General features: G+C 34.4%; 1 protein-coding gene across 2 annotated transcripts in view; it reads left to right on the top strand.

Annotated features, from left to right (window-relative positions):
- Positions 1-7,466: 7,466 nt before the first annotated feature.
- The window catches only part of LOC131942366 (uncharacterized), a 28,502-nt gene continuing 9,315 nt past the window's right edge, over positions 7,467-26,653 (top strand). The window contains exons 1-8 of one of the 2 annotated variants that reach the window (XM_059302201.1): positions 7,468-7,839; positions 13,744-13,817; positions 15,405-15,519; positions 17,045-17,170; positions 20,626-20,758; positions 21,094-21,237; positions 21,587-21,798; positions 22,240-22,360. In XM_059302201.1, the coding sequence (XP_059158184.1) occupies positions 13,753-13,817; positions 15,405-15,519; positions 17,045-17,170; positions 20,626-20,758; positions 21,094-21,237; positions 21,587-21,798; positions 22,240-22,360 (916 nt within the window). In that variant the 5' untranslated portion in view covers positions 7,468-7,839; positions 13,744-13,752. Of the gene's footprint in view, positions 7,840-13,743; positions 13,818-15,404; positions 15,520-17,044; positions 17,171-20,625; positions 20,759-21,093; positions 21,238-21,586; positions 21,799-22,239; positions 22,361-26,653 lie in introns of both variants that reach the window. The other variant, XM_059302202.1, reaches the window with a different exon arrangement.

The raw sequence follows: 26,653 nt of genomic DNA, 5'->3' as shown, positions 1-26,653 counted from the left end.
AATTAGTAGGGAATCCTACCCCTATCCCTCACTATTATATTCGCATTATCATGTTCATTTGGTGCGCAAATGTTTTAGTCATGAAACTATTGTATCAACATCTTAAAGCACTGAAAAAATAAAGCTGGAGTGATCTCCCCGTAACTTTCTCGTATATTCTTATATAACAGTATTCTTATATAACATGCAACCCGGATATATAAATGTTTTAGATTGATTTTTACTTTCTCGTTTACAGAGTATAGAGGAAGTATTGTAATCGTGAAAAAAAACACATGAAGTTTTGACAGTTTTCAGCGTTTTACACCTCAGTACTTCATTATATACGGAGTATAGGGGACTTATTTTAATCGAGCAAAAACAATAAATGCAGATTTATTAAAATTTCAGCGTTCTATGCGTAATCGAGTCGGAAAAACTAGGCATTGCAATTCTGTCCGTATGTCTGTGTGTGTGTAGGCCTATGTGTGTCTGTGAACACGATAACGTGAGTACCGTTACAGCTAGGTTGATGAAATTTCATATACACGTATTTAATCAAATTTGTAGTTCTGTGTAAGCCCTGCTAGGGGGGGGGGATACCTAAAATCTCTATCTACCCTTCCCTAGGCTTATCTACTACTACTGTCCGGTCAGTGCAACCGTGGTAGAACCCACAGTGGTTAAACCCTAACCTTAGTCTAAATTAAAAAAACAGAAAAACTTTAACAAATTGATAAAATTTATTTCATGGAACCAAAATTATATAAATAAAAAAAGATTAACAAAACAGAACTTTAACGTAACAAAACAAACTTTAAACAACACCAAACATTACGTTTGACCATTTGATGGTGTTGCGCCGACTTATGATGTCTAGGATGGTCCAGGCCCTGACACACAGAAACCTCCCTTCATCCATTCTCGACATCCAAAGGTCCACACCAAACAAAACACAACGTACAACCACTACGTACAATACATTACGTAGAGGACATTACGTACAAAACAATATATACAAAACACCCAGCCAAGTTGCACAAGCAACCTCACTGGAAGGGGGGGGGGGGGAAGAGAAAAAGAAAAGGAAAACTTAAGAAAAATGCATGGTAATGGCAGATATATACATAAATATATACACAAGTTCAAAATGCTACCTACTACTTCTATCTAGCTAAAGCCTCGAGTAAAACTAATCCCTACTATTACAATTCTAAAAGCAATTCTCAAAAACAACGAACCACTGTCTAAAGAAGAACTAGCAACTTAAAAAATAACGTGTAAACAAATTCATCGTAGAACCAATCTTTCCTACACAAGGAAGCCCGAAGCCATTGGTTTACATAAACAACATCTATATTGATAACATTAAAGTTAACACACTTCGCTAAGGCCCCAATGAAGGCAGACACAAAGCAAGCGATACTCAACATGACGTTGCACGAAACAGCACACACATTAATTTTAAACAACCTAAAACTCGAGGCAACTAAAATATACTAATCTAATTACTTTCTAAAACAACTGACTATTGACTAAGCCAATCCTAGTCAATAACACATCATAAAACAATCAAGTAAATGCACACACGCATTCACACTAGTTTAGGAAACACTCCTAAACACACTGACCTAAACCACGTGGTCCGAAACACACGCCACGGGTTTAGAAAACACAATAATACATTTAAAAAAATAACACACCACGTGCATACCAGACATGCCGATGCTCACTATCTCGTTTTAGACGAAAATGAAAGAAAACGAGAAACATCGACAGTCGCATTCATACAAATCACATAAAGATAAAGTATAAAAAAACAAATACCTCCACGCGTGCGGTGCGCCACGCAGAAACCTGACCCGACCTACATCTCGCCGCGGGTCAAAAAAGGAAGAAAATCACTCCGAGCGGTCAATTTATACTGACCGCTTCGGACGGAAGGGGACTCCGTGCCGTTCCCCATTGGACCACCATGCACTCCCAGATTCGCAACAAATAAAATAATACAAAATAATCCATTCACCCGCTCACATTCACCCCTTTTAAAAATCTTACAGACCCTGTAAGACAAAAAAATGCATAAAACAATCTTAAAATAAAACATGCACCCATCTCTTACATCAAGCCTATAGGCTTGAATGCAAGAAAAAAACAATTTCCATTAACATTAATCTTGCGTCTCTGTGCTCCCTAAAAAAACTCAAGGCACCAAGATAGTGTTCCCTTTACTGAGGGCTGATTCGCGCTACTAGTCCTGTCGGCCGTTCATCCGGAAGGACAAGGGGGGAGGGTCAGCCTAGACCCGCCCGCTACTAATGACTCGCCGTTGCAACGTCTCATCTGTACACGCATTCTGGTCTTGCGTCACCGTAGGCACACCGGTGGAGCGTCCGCTAGGTCGGTCCGGAGATGACGCACCCGCCTTCCACCACTGGCTCTCCGACTGTTACCCGCCCCCAACGATCGTGCCTCCGCTTCGACACACCTGTGGGGCGGGTGTCCAGTAGCCCTCTTTGTGGATCAAGGAATTGACGTCATAGGCCTCTCGTTGGTAGGGAGCGTCCGCTTGGTTGGGCCAGGTGGTGACGCAACCGCCTTGCCCCACTGGCTCTCGTGCTGTTGCCCGCCCCCAGCGATCGTGCCTCCGCTTCGACACACCTTTGGGGCGGGTGTCCAGTAGCCCTCTTTGTGGGTCAAGGAATTGACGTCATAGGCCTCTCGTTGGTAGGGAGCGTCCGCTTGGTTGGGCCAGGTGGTGACGCAACCGCCTTGCCCCACTGGCTCTCGTGCTGTTGCCCGCCTCTACACACCTGTGTGGCGGGTGTCCAGTAGCCCTCTTTGTGGGTCAAGGGGTTTTCGCTGTAGGCCTGTCGCTGGTAGGTCTGCCTCACACTTCAGATCGCGCGCCACACACCGCGCCTTGTCCCGCCTAGCACACTAGAGGCTCACCAATGCACATCTCTCCGCCAACCTGACTGGGTGTTTAAACAACAAACAATCCCTACACTACACACAAACTAAACACAAATGGTTCCAAAAAGGGCCTATCAAGAACAAAAATGTATCTAAGCTACACTTGCTCTAACAGAAAAACAAAAAAATTTAACTAGACTAAAGCACTGACCCCACTCGTGCTACCAATTTGTAAGCCCTGCTAGGGGGGGGGGATACCTAAAATCTCTATCTACCCTTCCCTAGGCTTATCTACTACTACTGTCCGGTCAGTGCAACCGTGGTAGAACCCACAGTGGTTAAACCCTAACCTTAGTCTAAATTAAAAAAACAGAAAAACTTTAACAAATTGATAAAATTTATTTCATGGAACCAAAATTATATAAATAAAAAAAGATTAACAAAACAGAACTTTAACGTAACAAAACAAACTTTAAACAACACCAAACATTACGTTTGACCATTTGATGGTGTTGCGCCGACTTATGATGTCTAGGATGGTCCAGGCCCTGACACACAGAAACCTCCCTTCATCCATTCTCGACATCCAAAGGTCCACACCAAACAAAACACAACGTACAACCACTACGTACAATACATTACGTAGAGGACATTACGTACAAAACAATATATACAAAACACCCAGCCAAGTTGCACAAGCAACCTCACTGGAAGGGGGGGGGGGGAAGAGAAAAAGAAAAGGAAAACTTAAGAAAAATGCATGGTAATGGCAGATATATACATAAATATATACACAAGTTCAAAATGCTACCTACTACTTCTATCTAGCTAAAGCCTCGAGTAAAACTAATCCCTACTATTACAATTCTAAAAGCAATTCTCAAAAACAACTAACCACTGTCTAAAGAAGAACTAGCAACTTAAAAAATAACGTGTAAACAAATTCATCGTAGAACCAATCTTTCCTACACAAGGAAGCCCGAAGCCATTGGTTTACATAAACAACATCTATATTGATAACATTAAAGTTAACACACTTCGCTAAGGCCCCAATGAAGGCAGACACAAAGCAAGCGATACTCAACATGACGTTGCACGAAACAGCACACACATTAATTTTAAACAACCTAAAACTCGAGGCAACTAAAATATACTAATCTAATTACTTTCTAAAACAACTGACTATTGACTAAGCCAATCCTAGTCAATAACACATCATAAAACAATCAAGTAAATGCACACACGCATTCACACTAGTTTAGGAAACACTCCTAAACACACTGACCTAAACCACGTGGTCCGAAACACACGCCACGGGTTTAGAAAACACAATAATACATTTAAAAAAATAACACACCACGTGCATACCAGACATGCCGATGCTCACTATCTCGTTTTAGACGAAAATGAAAGAAAACGAGAAACATCGACAGTCGCATTCATACAAATCACATAAAGATAAAGTATAAAAAAACAAATACCTCCACGCGTGCGGTGCGCCACGCAGAAACCTGACCCGACCTACATCTCGCCGCGGGTCAAAAAAAGGAAGAAAATCACTCCGAGCGGTCAATTTATACTGACCGCTTCGGACGGAAGGGGACTCCGTGCCGTTCCCCATTGGACCACCATGCACTCCCAGATTCGCAACAAATAAAATAATACAAAATAATCCATTCACCCGCTCACATTTGTATCAACGTTTCAGCGATTTCTGGTAAATGGAAGTGGAACTTATTATACTTCCAACTTTTCAATAGCCTATAACTTGACTACTATTTCAGACAGAAGATTTAGCTTTATAATGCGTTAAATTTTTGAATGGGCATGAAAGCCGCCATGTTTGTTGTAAAAAAAGTAAATGAATCATGTGACGTCATGTTAAATAAAGTAATTGTTCTCAACTTTTATACTTAAAGTGGTGTTTCTAAAAACGAATATTTCAATAAATTAACTGACGACTTTAAATAAATTTGTGATTAACACTTTGGTAAAAAAATAACACTATTTTCTAACTTAATACGTATTTTACAGCTCTAATCATAGTGCTGATTCTCTCCTGTAACCAAACAGGCCAAACTAAAAAAAAAAAAAAAAAAAAAAAAATAAAAAAAAAAAAAATATACGAACTTGTAAACAAACTTGAGTTTTATTAGTATATAGATAGATACTTGTTCATGAAAAATTAAAACGAAACTAAACACATTATTAGTCAACACAACACCAAATTAAATGCCCACATTGATTCAATAAGTTAAATACTTCCGTTAAATACACGGCTATGAAATGGTATTTTTTTTAAAAACTTATTTATTTTTTATTATATTTCGCCGTGAAAATTGTATAAATTTCACAGCACACATCATGTTAAAAAGATGCATAGATCTAAATTAAATTTGAATGACATGGTTCATTCCTTCATATTTAAAACTGTTAGATGTCGGAAGCGAATCTTATTGAAGATCACGTCATTAGTATTATGTATACTTTTTTACATTGATTTTTAATTCTACTTTTTATCCTACAATCAATGATGCCATTAGTGTTGAATACTTTCTGTAGCTTAAACTCTTTATTAACATTGTTTCATAATGATATTTCCCTATTATTTCCATGTGATGTCATTCTCTTTTAATGTGATAGTTTTTGTGTTACTTATTTGTTGTATATAGCGTTTTTGTCACAACCAAAAACACTTTTCCAGTGGCATAATTAAAGATGTGCTTCTACATTCAAATATGCCTTTATTTTACGCCTTTAATTATAATTTAGTTTATACATTTAGTACACCCAACAAATTATTTTTAACATAAATCCGTATCTTTAAGTTATCCATATTATATTGTTGAATATACTGATCTCTGAGCCTCGGAAAAAATATGACTCACAGAGAATGAGAGAGAAATAGATATATATAGAGAAAGAAGTGCGCACACGGACTTTTGTATATCAATATTTAAAATAAATAAATTACACATCTTTTTAATCACAATTGATGTCACAATGCATTGTCATCGAGCCTTGACCTACGTGGGAAGCTTTAAGAAGTAAATCCAGTAGAAGTATTCTGTTTTCAGAAATCGGAAATAGCGTAAAGTAATACTTTCGTTCACCGGAAATCATTTAAAATTTGATCGAATCAAGGAAATAAGATCTTATACCTACATTTAAAATTTCATCTACATAACTTGAACAGTAGGCTACTCAAGTTATCGGCATGATGGTAGAACACAGAAATAAAGTAGAACTTCCATTTTTTGGAGGCCACAAAAAATTTAAAGTGATCCAAGTATAAGATCTTTATTGTACATAATAATATATTCGAAATTTTGTCTAACTAACTGGGACAGTGCTCAAGTTATAGTCTACACGTTGAAATAGAGTGCAATACCATTTCCAGTAACCATAGATCGTTCAATATTTGACGGATGCATAAGCATACAATGTATTATATACGAGAGAAATTTCGTCCACCTGGCAAAAACGGTACTCAAGTTATTAGCTTTTCAGGAACCGGAAGTTGAGTAAGTACAAATAGAAAACATAAGTCCATCGGAGAAAGGCAGACAAAGAGGTTTAAGTAGTCCTCTGGAGAGTGGCAATCGATAACATGACCATCGGGGAAAGGCAGAAATCAAGATAAAATCAATCTATCAAAAAGTTAGTCAATAAAACAATTAAACTGGTGAGATCAGACCTTTAGCAGAACTACCACAAAACTTGAAGTCAAAATTCAAAGAATATGCATTGGAACTTAGGGGTCGGCGTGGTCGAGTCGGTAAAGCTCGTGGTTGCTAAACCGAAAAGTCTCGAGTTCGAACCCTCGGGCAGATGAGGCTTGTTAGCTGTGGGACAGTCACTCTTCTAGGAGAGACAACTCCAAACTTAAACAACTGCTGCCTTGTAGTTTGTTCTTGGTTGGACAAAGTCTATTGAAGCAAATCCAAAAAGAAAAGCAGGCTGAAATCGGAGTCAATGGCCTCAATGGCGCATAACCAGTTGACACGTAACGCTTAATTGTGTTGGAGGCGTGGTCGAGTCGGCAAAAAGCTCATGGTTGATAAATTCGAACAAAGTCTCGAGTTCAAACCCACTGGTAGATAAATCTCGATCCCCTTCAACACTAATAATTAGGAACGAAGAAGAAGAAGAAAGAAGCACTGGAACTTAAGAATAAATTTAACACAAAGATTGATAGTTTGACAAATAAATTATTTTATGATTTGGAGTCAATAGCGGACAACAAGGAAGTTAATAAATATGTGACCGTTTGTAGAAAGTGCAGTGCAGTTGGTAAAGCACAAACTCAAAGAAGAAGTAATGTATCAAGTTGTGAATACAGTTACCATAAATATAATAAGCCACGGTTAAATAGATGTTTTTACTGCGGGAAACCGGTCACTAAGAAGATCAATGTTGGTATAAATTGGCAGGTCAGAGAAGGAACAGTAATTTAAAAAGAACTACATCCCATTGTAAATATAACAATAACAAGAATTTTAGAAAGGATGTATCTTGTTCCGATATGAACAACTACAATATTGTATACAGTGGTTTAGATGACAAGAATAAATCATGAAAAATTATGTGAGGCAAAGACAAAGTCATAATATAGGCTGTGTTCAATATTGGTTAATATACCTAGTAAACAGACTCAAAGGGAGAAAACAACTGATGTAGATCAGAAACCGAAGAAGCAAGACATGATGCAGATACCCAAGGAGGATAAAGATAACGGAGGAGAAAAACCCTACAGCTACACCCAACAACAATGTTATTTATGTGTTGTGACCCAGATTCGACTTAAATGGGTCAGCCAATGGGAGACAGTGAAAAACTGCTCATATGTGTTAAAGGAATGCCGTGTAGACGAGGAAGGCTACGACTGTATATGGATTATTCTAAAACTTATGAGATAAATTTATTTGAAGACGAGTAATATAAGTATGTGTTATTAATATGAAGATAAGTCCTGTGCCAAATTAGTTGATTAGCATGTTTAAATTTGATGTAGTGTTTTTACTGCAGTCACTCGGTTATTGACATGTTTTCATTTCTATTTATAATTATACATGTGTTTCTCAATTGCATTTATAAATTGTTTTTTCAAATAATCATCAGGTTAAAATCATTGTTGATTTTGTTTTAGGTTCTGTAGAGGAACTTGCTGATTGTAATATGGGACACTGTATAATAACATTTCGGAAGATTTCTTTAACATTTATTGGTCTAACCATGTTAACATGGAGATTTTTGCATACAAGGAAATTATTAAGTGATATGATCACAATAGACTGTTGCACTATGAAATTCTGTGACTACAAGTGTTTAATCAATATTTAATAACTTCCACTCTAAATAGATGTGTACATTTTTCGTTATTCTCTGGTACATGATCTCGCCCTATTACACTGTACTTGAAAACCTTGCTTCACAAAGTTTTCATTTGAAGGGTAGGCCTACATATCTGTAATAAGTTATAAAATTCAACAAAGAAGAGTTCCTGTCACGTTTATATCACGAGCTGACCAATGTAACTGTTAAATGGTTGATAACACTGTTTTGTTGGTTCGTGATATATTGATATAAACATGACAGGAACACTTCTTCAGATATGTCCACCTTGAAGTTGTGACAATGAATAATATATCCATAGTTGAAATATAAGACTTCATACATTCTTTTATACAGGCACGTAGTTTCCCCTTGCAATCCTCTAGATGGACCCCGAACCTCTCATTCCCTCAGGTTATATGCACTCTCATTCTCACTCTACAGACTGTGAGAGATATAAAAAAAACAATTACATGAAAATACAATGATTGATCGGTCACGCGTTCACTTCCGTTGGTCAGGTATTTAACTGTTCACGCGTTCACTTCCGTTGGTCAGGTATTCAAATGCCACACACAATTCACCCCGAACCCAATATTCAAAAGTACAGTCTGTTACAAATACTAATGAAAAAGTAGGCCTATTAGCAGTATTATTGAGCTTAATTATACTAGAAAAGCAAAAAAAAAAATACCTCTCCACTAAATGTTTTTGTAATTTTTACATAATAACAATTGTTTAATCTCAGCCTTTGATATTGCTATCAGGCTTATATTTTTAGGCATCTAAGGGGTCGCCCATAAATGACGTCACACTTGTAGGGGGGAGGGGGGGTTCATAATTTTGTGAGGGTGTGTGATGAGGGGAGGAGGGGGTCAGATGGTGCGACGTCACACTTTTGCATTATAAAAAAGCAATGTTAGGAAACGAATTTTAGACTTTATTTCGCGTTTTAGAAAACTGTTTTAATAAAGTGTAATAGGAATTTATTAAAATACTCTATTTTGACAGAGTTCAGACAATATTTTAGAAAAATATCGATGTTTTTTTTAAAATTTCAACTGCAATTTTGAGGGGGGGGGGGGGGTTGTAGGTTGAGGCGTGACGTTATTTTAGGGGGGGGGGTCTGGCTTTTTGTGACGACGTGTGACGGAGGGGAGGGGGGGGGGAGGTAAAAATCTTCCAAAAAAGCGTGACGTCATTTATGGTGCTAGATCTAGATTCTTCTTGAAACCTTGCCTGTGTCGGTGTCTTTAATCGGGAAGAGCCGATGATTTCATTTTACTAATTAAATCTTCTTTGTGTGCAGATCTAAGTTTGTAAGCACTGTAAAAATTCCTAGAAAATAGAAAAAAAATGGAAATTGTTTAAAAACATCGAAGCTGTGACAACAATCGGCAGTGTTTACAAAATGCGACTACTGATCACGTGACGCGGAAGCCAAATCCTGAAAAGATCTCAATTCCTTTCTTCTAAAATCGCAGCAAAAAGTGACGAATAAGCTAGACCTAGAGAATCTAGATCTATTAAAGATCTACATTTTTTTAGTATAGATCTACATCTACTTATTTACTTAAATAACTTAAAGTATACTTTTCTTTATCATACAATAGTTCAGTATATTCTACGCTACGCCTACCCTATCTTAGTGCGTACTAGTCAGGGCTAGAGTAGATAAATACAATTATACATAGATCTAGATATATCTAGAATTTTGTATTCTAGACCAATTCCTAGATTTAAATCTACAAATACTAGATTTAGATCTACTAACTTTAATATATAGAATCTCTGGAAGTCTATATTATATACTATATCTAACTATGAATAAATAAAAATGATCTAGTTACTAGATCAAGTAACATTACATATAGTAAATACTAAATAGTAATACTATACTAGATCTAGATCTAAATTATATATTTAGGCCTTGTGTAGAGACATTTTAGTAAAACTTTTAAAGTCATACTTACTTTGTCTTAGTCCTATTAAAATATTATAATTAGTCTCTCTCCCTCTCTCTCTCTCTCTCTCTCTCTCTCTCTCTCTCTCTCTCTCTCTCTCTCTCTCTATATATATATATATATATATATATATATATATATATATGTATATTGATAATATTATATACTAATTTGCCTACATGCTGCTATGATAGTACTATAGTCTATAAGTCCACCTACTTACACCAATAGTAGATCTAAATAGTAAAACAAATTCATTATATAGGGCTAGGCTTAATAAATAAGTTTATTTAGGTCAAAATAAGGAGGCCATAGATCTTGATAACATTCTTATCTGAATGATAAGAATAAGTAGGCCTACGATTGAGTATGCCTAATAATGATTATTTATTTAGATAGGTGGTCGTTATTTTTCATGATTGTAGTAGTAACTAGTAATCAACCCATTTTGAGTTTTAGGCTAATATTATAAATAGGCACTTTGAATCCCTAGCAGAACGAGACCCCGGCTGGGCCTCAAGCAACAGGTGGGCTTGTTGTATGAGTGGGTGACTGTATTTCTGAGTGTATGGACACATTTCCATTGGACTCAAATATTGTTATTTATTGAGCCATTATCACGAAGAAAGTATCAATTAGCCGACTGTATTTACTGACAATTACATAATAACCGTACCATCCCATTATGTTAATCTCTCTCTCTCTCTCTCTATATATATATATATATATATATATATATATATATAGATATATATACATATATATACATATATACATATATACATATATATATATATATATATATATATATATATATATATATATATATATATATATATATATATATATATATATATATATAATTTTCTACGTGGGGACCATGCGAGACACCACCACGTAAGGGCTTAGCCGTACCTATCCAGCTCTCTAGGCATATCTGTGTGTACTCGCAGCAGTGTGTTCCTCAGTCGCTCCTTGTGTCCTTAGTTGCTTTGGTTTCTCCTACAGTCGTCTGAGCCACGTTTGTCCCCGAAGCTTTGTTTTGATTTTGCCCCTTCGTTTCCTAACCATGGCCACCGCTTCACATATATTTCCTGGAGTCAATAGCCAAACATTCAAAAAGATACATCTTCCAAAACCTGTTTTCACTCATGGACAATTATATGTTGCTCTCTCCAGAGTTCATCCTTTTCATTCACTCACAGTCGTTTGCCCAAACCCACCCTATTTGGACAACTGTGTCTATCAGGAAGTCTTCTCTAAATAGAAGCGTATGCTAAGCTACGGGTCGACTAGTGCTCTCTAATACAATACCAGACAAGACAAGTATGACAGCAACATTTTTTGGGCATGTGATCAGAGACGGAACTAGAAAAGAAATGCGACACCGCAAAATGTTTTTTCAGACCCCCCATTATATATATATATATATATATATATATATATATATATATATATATATATATATATATATATATATATATATATATATATGTGTGTGTGTGTATATATATTATATAAAACCTATACCAATTTATATATAAACTAGCGTGCCCGTTGCCGCGGGGATAGAATATAGTCTGACGAAATATTTTTAACGCCCCATCTTAACCACTAGCCATCGGTACCCGTTTCACGGGAATTATAGACCTATATATTTTAAAATGTTGTACTGAGATCTAAAATTTAAATAGATAAAGTAAATTTTATACGTTTAGGTCGAGAAAATTGTATTGTATAGATCTAGATTTCATAGCGTACGTAGATCTATCATATTTGCATGAAATAGTTCATTTCTTTATTTTATTCTAAACTCGGAAAATGATGTCATTAGTTTCGTGCTCTTTCCCTAGTAAAAACATTAAGCGACGTCATTGTTAAATGCGTTCTTGTCCCAAGTATAAACACTTTTCAGGTTGCATAATTAAAACTGTTTTCTACATTCGAATACGCCTTTATTTTTTTTATTTTTCTTCTTTAAATAAAATTATGGTTATACATTTAAAACATCTATCATATTATTTTCAACAAAATTCTATATCAAATTCTCCATATATCGCTAAGAATTCTGATGTGATATCCTGCGAAAATATTTTGCGAACAGAGAGAGAGAGAAGTGCGCTCATGGGTTATTATATTCTCAACCATGGTTTATAGCACTGTTTAAAGCGAACGCAAGCACCATAGCGCTCATTGGATAACCTGGGGCGCCAAATTGCACCCTGCCGGTGCGCCGCCCGTGTAAAATTGAAGTTTTTTTCTTCTCAGAAACCTACTCAGGAGTATTTTCAACATCTTCCCAAACTGTCATGGCGATCGGATAAAAGTTGTAGTCATGCATAAAAGACAAATAATGTCTGAACAAATGTATTTGGAGGGTTTTATCAAGCTTTACTAATCCTTTGTTCTTAAATGCGTGACTTTGTTTTCTAAAATAGAGTTATTTAAATGTAAACAATGCCTGAGCTTGGATCATATTTATCGGGGCACGGGTTTACCTACCAAAGAAAGCATTAAGTGTACGTTAATCACTCACCGTAATATAACCGTTAAACACTCACTGGGGAGTCCGGGGCGTTTCGGGTCACGCAATAGACGGGGTTTTAATGCTGGATATAGTAGTACCCCTTATCTGCTATGCAGAACGCCCGATTAACGGATACCAAGTGCTAAAATAGCCAATCTAGAACTCTGGTCGCCAAACCGTGTATTGGCAAAAATTGTACCCTCCCGTGCTCCGCCCATAAGAAATTTCAACATTTTTGTTTTTGCAGAAACCTCCCCAAGAATGTTCTCATTACTTCCCAAAAGTTTCATGGCAATCGGATGAACGGCGTGGAACCGCATCCGTTATTTTTTTTATATACCGTATATAGAGAAAAACCACATACTCCCTGGGCGCCGTCCTTGCGAAATTAAAAAAAAAAAGATTTTATTTTGCAGAACCCCCTTCCCCCTCCCCCCACCCCCTTGAGTGTTCTCATTAACTCCCCAAAGTTTCATGACGATATGAAGAACTGTGCAAATTACTATAGGTCTGTTAATTTGTTAAAATGTTGCATCAGCATTTCTTCTTTGACTGCAGCAACGCGCGAGACGGGTACGCTGGTAAAACCTATAACCCCAACACAATTTTGTATTTTTAAAAGTAATGTTAGAAACTGAATTTTAATTATTTTGGGTTTTAAAAGCTTTTATTTATATGGTTTATAGGGGAAGTCAATTAAAGTTCACTGCTTCAGTGACCTCTGCATATGATGGGATAGTGTAGTTGGCACTATTTGCAGCCGTCCGTACTTTCCTTAATGTAATTCATGTAGGCCTACCCTTCAGAGTTTGGTGGAATCTACCATCTCTCTCACCATTCCTTCATTATAAATAATAAAAAAACTGCAATTTTTAGGGGTATTGTGGGCCGAGGAATAATAATGAGTATTTGACTTGAATATTCATACTTTTTATAAAAATGTTTTTTACCGTATCTTTGTAGAAAATGTATTCAGAATATGTCTACTTAACATATAGATCTAGAACTGGTCTATTATTTCAGGTTTTGAGTATGGCATCCAACAATACACCAGATGAACATGATCTACAAAATGACGTTGAGTTAAAGGACCATAAGTAAGCTACAGATAACGTTGTAGACAGTTTCATAAAAATGACACTTTATGTATCTCAGTGATAGATATAATTTTATATTTATTGTGTGTATGATTTGCTCAGTATTTATACATTTAGAGACCATGTATATCCTATTATTTTATACAGTGCCAAGATTAGGTGTGATTTATCATTTTGCTTTTGTGTTATATTTAGCTCTATTCTCTAGGCTAGGAGCTTTCACACTATGACGCATGCTTCCCTGAAAAAACAAGGCGTGAATTTTTAGCATAAATACACAAAATAAAAAAAAAATACTAATATACTATTGTTAGTTAATTGTCAACAATAATAGTTAAATCTCCACTCTGGTAACTTTAGTAACTCTAGAAAAATAAGTGTGTTGTATAAAATACCCCAGCGTAAGATGTTTTCAATTGATGGTTCATTAGAAGTTTAAATCACAATTGTTCATACCGTTTAAAGAAACTAGTTAGCAGAACGTCTAGTGGTCCTAATTTTGTATGAAAGATTTCTCTGCATACAGTATGAATGCTGACATTATATTTTGCCATTGGTAATGTCTCAAGATCCTTGTGACCAACGAGTTTCTCAAACTTTGAAAGTTATAAAACTATTGACATATTTCTATGAGATAACACTAAGCACGAAAACTTTGTACTAAAACATTAAAGTCCTTGAACCTAATGATAAAAAAAGAACCCACAGCTATTCGAAAACAGTGCATGCATCGAATGGCTGATTAAAAACAAACGATGAATATGACTTTATATAAAGTAAACCTGTTTAAAAAGTTTTAAAATAGTACAGAAATAGAAGGACGCAACAGCATCAGAAATTTAAACTTTTAATTTTCCCCGTTCTTTGACTACACGCAAGATTAAACGAAGAAAACATTTCACTTATCTGAAAACCTGCATATCCCCCTGATATATACTCTTTTATTTTATATAAACGTCAAATGCCAATAACAAGTATCTATATATAAAATTATGCTGACAATTAATTAGACTTATTTCAAATCTAGAAAGCCGTAGGACTAACCATGCTTCGCTTAAATATATACATCATGCGTAATAGAGCAGAGTAAAATTTATTTCATTTTAAAAATTACAAACATGTTTTGATGGATACTGAAAGTGGAACTTTTTCTACTTTGAATTTTTCAAAAGCTTATAACTTTAGTACTATTTCAGATTAATAAATGAAATTTCACATGTAAGTAAAAGATTTAATTCTCTGCCTTCTGTCAAATTTTGAGTAATTTCCGTTGACTGAAAGTAGTAAATTTCTCGAAAAACGCATGTGAATTTATAAAGTACTAATAATATTCCGCACTATTATGCAAATTTTTTTTGACGTTCACTTTGTGTGCAATTCTTTTTCTTACGAGATTTTATTCTATTTTATAAAGTTTAAGTATTTAAAATAAATTAAAAATCATGTCTATATTCCGAGTTGCCATCCCCAGTTGTTGCATATAAAAATATTCGAGAAAGTTTAGTGCAGATCATTCCCGGTTTATTTTTTAACCATTGATGTCATTACTAACTATTTTATTATTATTATCATTTTAAAAAATTACAGCTTTGATTGCATGGTCAAAGAAGCCACTTCAACTGATGATGTAAAAAATGTTTTGGACTATTTTAAGAAGCTTCAACAAACAGGATTCTTACAAGGACTTAAGTTTTTTAGAGAGGTCTGTAAATTCCTCCTTTTATATAGTGACTAGCCGTCGGTACCCGTTTCACGTGAATTATAGATCTATATATTTTTAATGTTAAAAAATGTTTGAAAAATATTGTATTAAATAGTTATTGGTCAAAACGCAATGTGCTTTACTTCAAATTGAACGATATTAGCAGCAAAGCAAAGAAATAACTAAATAGCTAAAAATCCGACACATTTCAAATAACATAGGCTACCAATACTTAGAAAAACCAAATTATATACATTATTAGTCAACACAACACCATATTAGATGAACACACTGATTAAGAGAATGAAATGGTTCCTTTAAAATGCGGTTGTTCGATGGTATTTCTGTTGTTTTTTTTAAGTAATTTGTATAACTTTTGACCGAGAAAATTGTATACACTTCATAGCGTACGTCCCGATAAGTAGATCAATAGATTCTAGATCTAAATCATATTTAATTGAAAGAGTTCATTTCTTCATTTTCTCTTTTTTTTTGTTTTTGTTTTTTTGTTTAAATAATTTTATTTTGTTATTCATATGAATAAAACATTCATTCATAAGAACACTGACAACTTTCCATTGAATAACATAATAGAAAACAGGAAGTCTGCAGTAAAATTGTTTACAGAGCTAGCTATAAGAAAAAGTCCCATTCATGACGACAAGGTGGCGACCATTTAACATCCATATATAAATTTGTCCTAAAAAGTCTATTCTTTTCCTTGTGCTGCAACTGTTTTAACTATTTTTCCATTTTCCCATTTGGCTGTTTTAATGACACTGTCATCTCTTCCAAACACATTTGTCTTGTGAGGCTCTTTGAGGACCCTCCTTACAACTTTAGCACATATCTGAGAGTAATTTATGTAATTTAGTCCAACTTGTCTCCAGAAGGCGGTCATTTTTAAAGATTTTTAGAATGTTGTTTCTAAAAAAATGTATGCGAGGGCACCTTCAGTGGATTTTTCTAAAATTTGAAGTGTTTGTGTACTTTCCATAGTTTATTGACGTAATTGTTTATTGCGTTCTTGAACCAACCATAAACACTTTTGCGGTTTTATAATTAAAATTGTGTTTCTACATTCGAATATGCCTTTATTTTTTATTTTCCTTCTTTAAATAAAATTAAGTTTATACATTTAAAATACCCAGCATATTATATTCAACAAATGTTCGTATTAAGATCTCCATACACGGCTGAAGATACTGAACTTATAGCCTGTGAAAATATTTTGCGGACTGAGAGAGAGAAAGAGAGAGTGAGAGAGAGAAAGAGAGAGAGAGAGAGAGAGAGAGAGAGAGAGAGATCGAAGTGCGCACATGATCTTTTATATATTAGGATAGTTTAAACATTTCTGATCCAATTTTAAACGTTTTTGAAATTTTGTTCATGTAGACTTCTTAAGATATGAATGCGTGTTTGATATTTTGTATTATTTTTATCAATAAATACATATTTGTAGCTTTATTAATTTTATATTAAATCTTTTCATGGTACGAACAATTGCTATGGATTAAATTTACAGGGTCGAACCGATTTATTTTATAATGAACATGTTCTGGGAAAGGAACACAGTTTAGGCAAGACACGCAATGCATCTGTGGAACTTGTTTGTGATAAAGAAACAAATCAAGTGATGGCACTGAAAGTGGTAACTAAAAATTTCTTTCATATCCCTACTTTTTAGCACTGACCATTCTAATATAGTTATTTTAATAGAACAATGCTGCCCATCTATTTGTTGCCTTTCTCTTTATTTATTTGCCAATATATTTCCAGCCATGATCAAATAGTTTGCAACCATCTTAATGGCATATGTTCAAAGTTTTCTTATCTTGATGCCCAGACTATTTTTTTTTCATTTTTTTTCTGTCTTTAAAGTAAATGTAGTAAAAAATTTCCCAAATATTGTGTGGTACAGGTACACCTGCTGAGTTATATTCCAATAATTTGCGTAATGGTTAAGTACAAAAAGAAGGGTCTAATCAAAACACAAAATCAAAATTTCGTAATAATTCATTGTCATTAGCACCATTTTTACTTTCGGCCCTCTGTTTTATCCAAGAACATTACTTTAACTGAAGACATAACTTTAAAATGACCAATCCACTCAGAAACCATGGTTTCAATAATGCAGGCTAATCTATGTAGCGTTGGTTTATTTATATGTATGTTTATTTATTTTTCAGTAACGCAGGATCCCAAAGTCTGCAGTATTTGTAATACTTAAAAACTATGTAGGCCTACTAGTGTATAGAATTTTTTTTATTTTTAACAAAGTTTGAATAAACCAATTTTTTAAGACATTAAAATGCAAGACAAATTTTAATGCAAAAGCTCACATTTAATTATGCAACTTAAGACAATACCGCTCTTATGGCACTCAAAACGGCATTAATACTAATAGTTTCGCTCTCTGTGTATCTATCTATCTGACAAGAACGCTCTAGAGAAAACACAAGCAAATTAAAAACATGCATAGTAATTCGAAAAACGAAGTATGACGTCGTCACATTTAGCACAGAGTAGAAAATAATCTCAAGCCGGAGAGTGCACACAGTAATATGACGTCATTGATTCTCGAGTAAACATTGAATGAAAAGGAAATTTTGTCTAATCTAAGTGGTTTGCGTGAAGAGTTTCTTTCATACAATTCTTCGGGTAGGGGCGAAGCCCCACCCCCGCGTAAGAACGTCTGAGCCCCCCCCCCCCCCCTCCCTAACTCAAAAGAAATTTCTTCATCGATACTCTATAATAAAATTACCGCCTAATTAATGTGTCTAATCTAAAAAGTGGTTTTCTTTAATGCAATTCTTCGGGTAGTGGCTAAGCGCGACACCAGTGTTTCTTTCAGACTTTCTCCTCCCCGGAGAGGGGTGGGGGTACTTGAAATTTTCGGGGGCGGGGGTAGAATTTTCGGGGAGGGGGCGGACACTGGAAAAAGTATATAATTATATTTCGTTGAATGGGACGGTAGACATGTTTTTTTGGGGGGTGGGGAAGGGGGGTGGTGGTGGTATGTGTGTGTTGGGGGGTGGTGTGTGTGTGGGGGGGGGTGTGTGTGTGGGGGGGGGGGGTGGTGGTGTGTGTGTGGGGGGGGGTGGGTGGGGGGTTTTTAGTTTAGAGAAAAGAGACAGCACTATCAGCCTAGCGCCCGTTGTATCCTTCCTCAACGGGCCATTTTTCTCGTATTAAAATAGTAATAAATAACTGACTTAAAAATAAATGACTTATTCAAGGCAACGAATCAATTTGGGCATTTAATTTTGTGTTTTGACGAATAATAAACTGGGAGCGATCTCCCGTAAATTTTATATAAAACAATGGAGGATGGCAACTCGAGATATAGACATGATTTTAAATCCATTTTTACTTTCTCGTCTACGAAGTATAGAGAAAGTATTATAATCTTGCAAAAAAAATAAAAAGATTTTTGCAAATCTCGACGATTTACACCTCCCTGAGACGGAAAAACATAGTTTTGCAATCTTGTCCGTATGTGTGTGTGTAAGTATGTGTGTGTGTGTGTTTGCATGTGTGTCTGTGAACACGAAAATTTGATTACCGTTACAGTTAGGTTGATGAAATGTCATATATAAGTATTTTATAAAATTTGTAGATCTGTAACAACTTTTCCGCGATTTACCGTAACCGGAGGTGGCACTTATTCTACTTTGAATTTTTCAAAAGCCTATAACTTGAGTACTATTTCAGATAGATAAATGAAATTTCACATACAGGTAAAAGATATAATTCTCTACCTTCCGCCAAATTTTGAGCGATTTCAATTGATTGGAAGTAGTAATTTACGCTATTTCCGATTTTTCAACAAAAACGCATTTGAATTTATAAAGTGCTAATAATATTCCGCACTATTATACACATTTTGTTTGGCGTTTACTTGGTGCGCATTTCTTTTCTACGAGATTCTATTATATTTTTAAAAGTTTAAGTAATTAAAATGGATTAAAAAAATTGTCTATATCCCGAGTTGCCATCCCCCGTAGTTTTATATTAGAATATTCGACAAAGTTTAGGGGAGATCACTGCTGATCTATTTTTATTGTGTTCACATTGAAGTAGTGTAAAGTACCACTTCCAGGAAATCGCCAAATTGATATAAACTAACATGTACACACTCTCCAAACTTGTATGACCCTTTTTCTATCTAACTGCAATGTTACTCACGTTTTCATTGTTTAAGAAACCCATAATAAAGTACCACTTCCAATTACTGGAAATCACTCAAAAGTTCAATGAAACCTGCTTATATCATCTAATACTTATATATGAACATTGCTAAAAACGGATTAAGTTATGATGTTTACACACTTACGCATGCTCACATTATTGCAAAACTGGGTTTTAAACAGGGTGCAAAACATGAAAATTCGTTCAAATCTACATTTCGCTACACTATTACAGTAATTTTCCTACTTGCAGTGTACGAGAAAGTAAAATATTTATTGACTACCTATTTGTATACTAATTTTAATTTAAAAACATTTTTTTAATAATAGACGTGTGTAACTTTTTAAATATTATTCTTTAATTAGATTATGTGATGAGAGGAAATTATTCTGGCTTCTAAATAACATCATTTCTTACTTTAATAGTTTAATTTAGTTTTTATATATAATGATTACATTATTCAATTTTCAATAACAACATGATAAATAATTAAGACGGGTCACTTTTGTTTTGTTCTTGTTGAATCATAATGACACTCATCCCCTTGTACAATCAAGTTATACACAATTCACGACCAATGATGTGTTGTCTAAGGTTTCGATATAAAAATGCATTATTGATAAGAAAATAGTTTGTTCAGGGTGAATTATAGAATTACAATAACAGTTAAGGAATAAAGTAAGGTAGTAAAACCTATGCCTCTAAAAGAAACAATCGAAATATAATATTGAAGACTTTCTTGGTAAGGCACAAGCCAAAGTGCTAGCTATTTTTTTAAAAATGAGCCTAACAAATTACCCAGACTCATCGTTTTATTTTTGTAAAATGACTCTTAATTATAACATTACCTACACACACACATGTACATGTTGTTCTAACTTGTTACTGAAACAATGGTTTGGTTCTGCTTTACAGATGATGTTTAAAGATATGAAAGCTGAAGAAATTCTCAGTTTATACAAAATGAGAGGAAAACAAGTTACTCCAGATATCTATCATTTTGAAATGAACAGGAACCTCCTTTTAATTACAATGCAGTACATTAAAGGTCACTTTTTCAGAAATTCTGAACCCGTTTTTATTTGCAAGTTATGTTTTATAAAGCCAAAATTGTCTAGTGGTCTATTACATGCAACAATTTATAGGTAGTTAAAAAGCAGCATGGGGTTGCACAACTAGAGATTTCATCTGTTGTGCTTTGATACTCCTCATGACCTTCGCTTGTATCGCTGCACTCTATATAAGAATCTAATTTTATAAAAATTACCTACCATTTGCTTCAGAGCTTTTTGTGCTATCATCCCTTTGACACATTACTTAGATAGCTGGTAATACTGACCTATTGAATTTAACTTTTTTTTTTACATTTTTGCATTTATTTAGGAAAAACAATAAAAGTCGTAGTAGAGAAAACAAAAAGCTTGGGCCCAGATGAGCGATTAAAATTAGCATGTTTTATAATCAGTGGAGTGTTAACAGCTTTTGAGTGTTTGAAAAGTAACGATATCCTACATGGAGATTTGCATGGTCAGTGGGATTTTAAAGTTTTGTTGTAGTTTTATTACTAATTGGAATCAAGTGTTAACACATTTATTTATGGGATTGATGTTTTTGTCATTGATTGCTGTTTGAGTTTTAATTTTCTGATAATTGTTTTACTATGTGTGTAAAACAAAAGCTGTGGGCTACATATGATGTGACATATACAAAATAGTTCTAAGAACTTATTTTATAAATTGAATTTTTATACTAAAAATACATCAAATTTAAAATTTAACTTGAATATGCAGTTAAAATTTATGAAATATTTTTTTTTGTGTGCAAAATGTTCATAAAATATTTCCACTGTAAAAATTGATTTTATTTTTTTTTCCAGCTGAGAATGTTATGATAGAGGCAGATTCATTTGGAATTTTCTTAATAGATTTAGGCCAAGCAGTTTTAATGTCAAATAGTAAGAACATAAGAGAAGAAATTGAAAATGATTTGCTTGGTGCTGCCTCTATGTTTATTGGTATGTACACCACGAAGCTGCCCGAAAGCCTGAGCGATACAAAAGCCACTCTCAAACGTAACTTAGACAGTGAGGTAATATTTACTTTTAAAACGGTCTATTTGTACTGTCAAAACTACTTCTGTTATTATTTAAATTTATATCCGTCAATTTAAGGTGGGCCTGCATAGCAATGTGCTAGACCATATGTCTACTCACTATATATTTTTAAGTAGAACGTGCTTGTCTAACAAAGCAGTGAATTTAGCTGGAAATAAAACTAACCACATTATCGCTTCATATGCCTAGGTGACATGAACAGGTAAACTCTACTTTATCTTCCTTTTTACCCCCATGTAAAGAAGGGCAATTTTACTTTTATATCAGTCAATAGGGATATGGAAAGAAAGAACTTTTAGAACATTAATTACCAGAGAGACAACAAATAGAAAAATGACTTGAAATTTTAAAATAATACAAACTCAAGATTATTAGTTAACTAATGCTGTTTTTTTCCTCTTTCCCCTCTCATTAAGGCACTCTCTACTAAAGACTTACCTGGTGATGTGCGTGAACTTTTAACATTGTTTTATGATGCCATTTATACCAAAGATGGAGATACTTCTAACTTAAAAAAAGCTATGGAAAAATGTACAGGTATACTATTAGTTATATTACTATTATTGGTGTTTGAATTTTATTTTATTCTTTTAGTGTGTTTTATTTATGGCATTCACTAAAGTTTGTTTAAGCCAACCCCATATCCACTTTTAATAGCCCTTAAAATATACCTTTAATTTACAAATTCAATAGCATGTATTGTATTTGTGTACATTGTAATACTAATAATAAAGTGACCAGAAAAATTTATCACGGAAAATGCATACAGGAAAACTCCACACGCAGAAAAGTGTGCAATAAGAAAATGGCTGCACACAGAAAACAAGCACTATTATTTATGATCGTAGTATAATAAATGTGCAATGGCCAACATTCAACTTTTAACTACCTTAATTACACATGTCTTTGTTGTGCGTATGTGTATGACTTTGTGTATAATATCTGTGTGTATACATAGAAAGACTTTTTTTACCCATTTTCTGTATGCTTAGAAGATAAAACACGGACTTTAACCTGGATTTGAACTCAAGGCTTTTGGTTGGAAATCATATGTATTATTAGACCATGCCATATCATGATTTGATTTTTAGCGCAATTTCCATTCTGGAGAATTGCGTTTATTAACTCGTCATTTCTGGAAATGTATGGATGAATGTGTGTCCGGGCTTTAAGTCGTATCTCCTCCTCAACGAAGCAATATCGATGACTATTTCCAAAAGCAATTATGTTAAGCAAGTTACGAGAATGAACATAGGCCATAAAAATTCCGGGTTTCTTTCATGAATTTCCCGGAAAAGCCAAAAAACCTCGAAAAAAAAGCAGTTTTTGGCCTATATCTAGGCAGCCAGACCACTTAGCGACTTGAAACATATACCAATCGATTCCTGACATAATTTAGAACAATATTGCCGAAGAAAGTTTTCAAAAATATCCTTTCGTTTGGTCACAAATGTTTTTTTTAATTAATTAAAATTCGGACCGAATTAGTAGGCATTTTTTCCAACCACACCACACGCGTCATCACGTTCAATAGCTGCGCCATCAAGTTCAATGGCTGCGTCATCACGTTCAGTAGATAGGCGCGCAATGGTTTTTAGTCATGCAACTCTATTGTAAATAAAACATGTATTTTAACCAATGGTTTTACTAATCCTGCTCTTGATTTACGCTACGACAGAGCTATTTTTAGATAACATAAGGAAATTGCGCTTAAATGTCACTAGACTTTTTAGTTAACTTGTTTTCTTAACAGCCGCTTTTATTTGTAGAGTTCCTGGTCACTCAAACAAGTTAGACCACAATGGGATTAAAATATCTTTTTCGTTACCATAATTGCTTATTTATCAAAAGAATTACTAATTAAAAAAAAACAACAACTGTATTTAGGACAGCAGTGCTGATTTTGGCCAATGATAGAGGAAATACACAAGGTGCTTATATCCCCTCATATCCGGTCGAAAACAGATATATCTTGTCATAGTTGAGAGGAAATTGTTTATTTCCTCTACAGAATGCAAGAAAATACAAGCACGAAAATTAATCAAAAGTAACAAAACGTTATATAGTCAAATTATATTCAATTATGTTCAGTGAAGTTTAAGTTCCGTTTAGTTTAGGGACAAAGTAAACAAAACAAACACCAATGAAAACAATTTAAGAAATTGTATCACAACATTGCATACACCCACAACATACTCACCAGTAAAAAAATGAATGATCTGAACTGCAAGGAAAATAATTTTGTTATATGTAGGTTATAATTTAGACTGTTCCACCTATCAGATTTAGTTTTTCTTATAGATTGAAAAGCGTCGTTTTATACCAAATCTGATTTTAAAAACTTTCACTTTGCTGTAATAGTTTAGCATTTATGATGACAATATATTTAATTCTGATTGTAGACAACAATTTTTAATATAAAAAACGAATAGTGTTAAGATACGATATTACATAAATTTATTCATCTGTTTCGACATTATATACTACTAAAACTCAACTTTGTTTACATGTTTGAACATTTATTTAAAGACGTTAATTAATTTATTGATTTATTCATAGGTAGATTAACCACATTTTTTAAAAAGTTTTAAAGCAATGGCTTGATTCTGACTGAATAGTGATGTTTGATAACTCATTTTTTTGTTTGTTTGTTTTTCTGATTTGTTATTGGGGAGAATCTTCATTATGTGTAGAGCTGTGAAATGGTATTTTGAGTGGTAAATATTGTTCCTTCTTAAACACACTGTTAATTACAAACTAATTTAAAGCCGTTAATTAATTTATTGATATATTCATGGGTAGATTAACCACATTGTATATAAAAGTTTAGAACAATGACTGTAGTAATAGTAAAAAGATATATTTTCTTTTTACAACAATGTTTTCAATTATTTTTCTTAAGGCCTACATGTGAATGATAAGGTTGACTATCAGGACCTCGCGGGGCACAGGGCAGGTGAAGTAGAGTTCACCTGTTTGTTTGTCCTGAGCATATGAAGGGATAGTGTGGTCAGAGACATGCTCGGCTGGAATCGTTTTTTTAAACGATAAAAACATGTCTGAGACTTGGCGGGACACTGGGCAGGTGAAGTAGAGTTGAGTAGGTCACCTGTGAAGTCAGTATATGAAGGGATAGTCCGAAATCGTTGTTTTCGGTGTTTTTAAAAGATAAAAAACATATGTTTGAATGTGGGGTCTGTTTTTTTGTGACGATAAGTGACACTGCAGTAGCGTAGCGAGGAGGGTGGGGCGGGGGGGGGGGGGGACATGTCCCCGGGCGCCGACCTTAGGGGGCGCCAAAATGGGTTGGAAAAATAAATTGAAAGGTTGAGGGGGGTGCAAATCGAAATCTTGAGATGTTGGGGGGTGGTGGTGCACATCGAAAGTTTGAGGGGGGGGTGCATATCAAAATCTTGCCGGGGGGGGGGGGGGGGGCGAGGGGGGCGGTTCAAATCGAAAAGTTTGTCCCCGGGCGCAGAAAAGGGTCGCTACGCCTCTGAGTGACAGACGTGATGTTTTTTGATGGATGACCCCCGAAACCCACAGTTATCCAACGGGTGACGGGTAGACTAGTTTACAATTAAATATGTAGAACTATACATATTTATATTAAGAGAGTGATTATTTCCCCTATTTCACTTATCTTAATTAATATTCTGGTCAAATTGTTTTTCTACAAGGATGGCAATACAGATTGTGTTACGTTCATTGTTTTTGTTTGTATTATGTTTATATTTTTTTATGTTTAGAGTAAAATAAATTGTTTTGTTTTGTCGGCCTACATTGTGTGTTTTTTCTTATTTCTTCAGAGTACTACTTTCAATTTATTTTACATCATATCGAAGCAATGACATACAGCTAGTATGTTTATATATATATATATATATATATATATATATATATATATATATATATATATATATATATATATATATATATATATATATATATATAATGCTGGAAACAATATGACCCCCCCCCCCCCTATGAGACGATCCTGGCTACGCCACTGCATTGATAAAACTACGGATTTTCAATCTTACGATTGAATCAATACAAATAAGATTTGGATGAAATAATTGTTCGTGGTCTCATTTCAGATTGTTTCCCTGAAATTTTATCCTTAGGATTTGACTTAGACAACCGAAGATATTTTTGCCAATGATACTACAGGCTTTGCAGCTAGTTTGTTTTTATTCTCGAATTAGAAGATCGGTCAAGAGTATCCTATTGAAAATTGATAGCTGGGAAAAAATAAAATATATTAAAGCTATAACAAAAGTATAGTGCATACTAAACCATATACATTTTCAAACGGCAATAATCTTTTCCATTGGACGCCATTTTTCTTCCTGCACGTAAATTAAACAATTAAACTTTTTTCTCTCTTTTTTTCCCCCCGCCACAGACAGGTAATTTACTGCGTCAGTTTGCCTTGCATGTTCGCTTTAGTATTACAGTTTTTATCATCGGCTTTTGAGGACTGATACGGATTTACAATATAATACTTCTGTTTTACTTGTAGCCTACTTTCATTCATTTAAGATGGTTTACTTATACACAGATCTAACACAAAACGTCTAATTATAATTTTATTTAAAAAAAAAACAACTTAAAATGCAAATGTGTAACTAATTGACGATTCAAGGGATTTTTTGGTGGGCTGAGGGGGGTTTCGGCTTTTAAGAAGAGCTGAAATAAATTTGGGATTACGGAAAATTAAAATGATACAAATTTTAAGCAATCGGAAAAGTTATGTTGATTACAATGAGACACATCAAATCAAGCATTCTTCACTTACAAACATCTATATCAAATAGCAGTCCCCCC

Source organism: Physella acuta, unplaced genomic scaffold, assembly GCF_028476545.2.
Source record: "Physella acuta isolate Inbredline_101_S28 unplaced genomic scaffold, ASM2847654v3 ptg000402l, whole genome shotgun sequence".
In the NCBI taxonomy this organism is placed as follows: domain Eukaryota; kingdom Metazoa; phylum Mollusca; class Gastropoda; family Physidae; genus Physella; species Physella acuta.
This window is presented reverse-complemented; position numbering and strand designations above follow the sequence as displayed.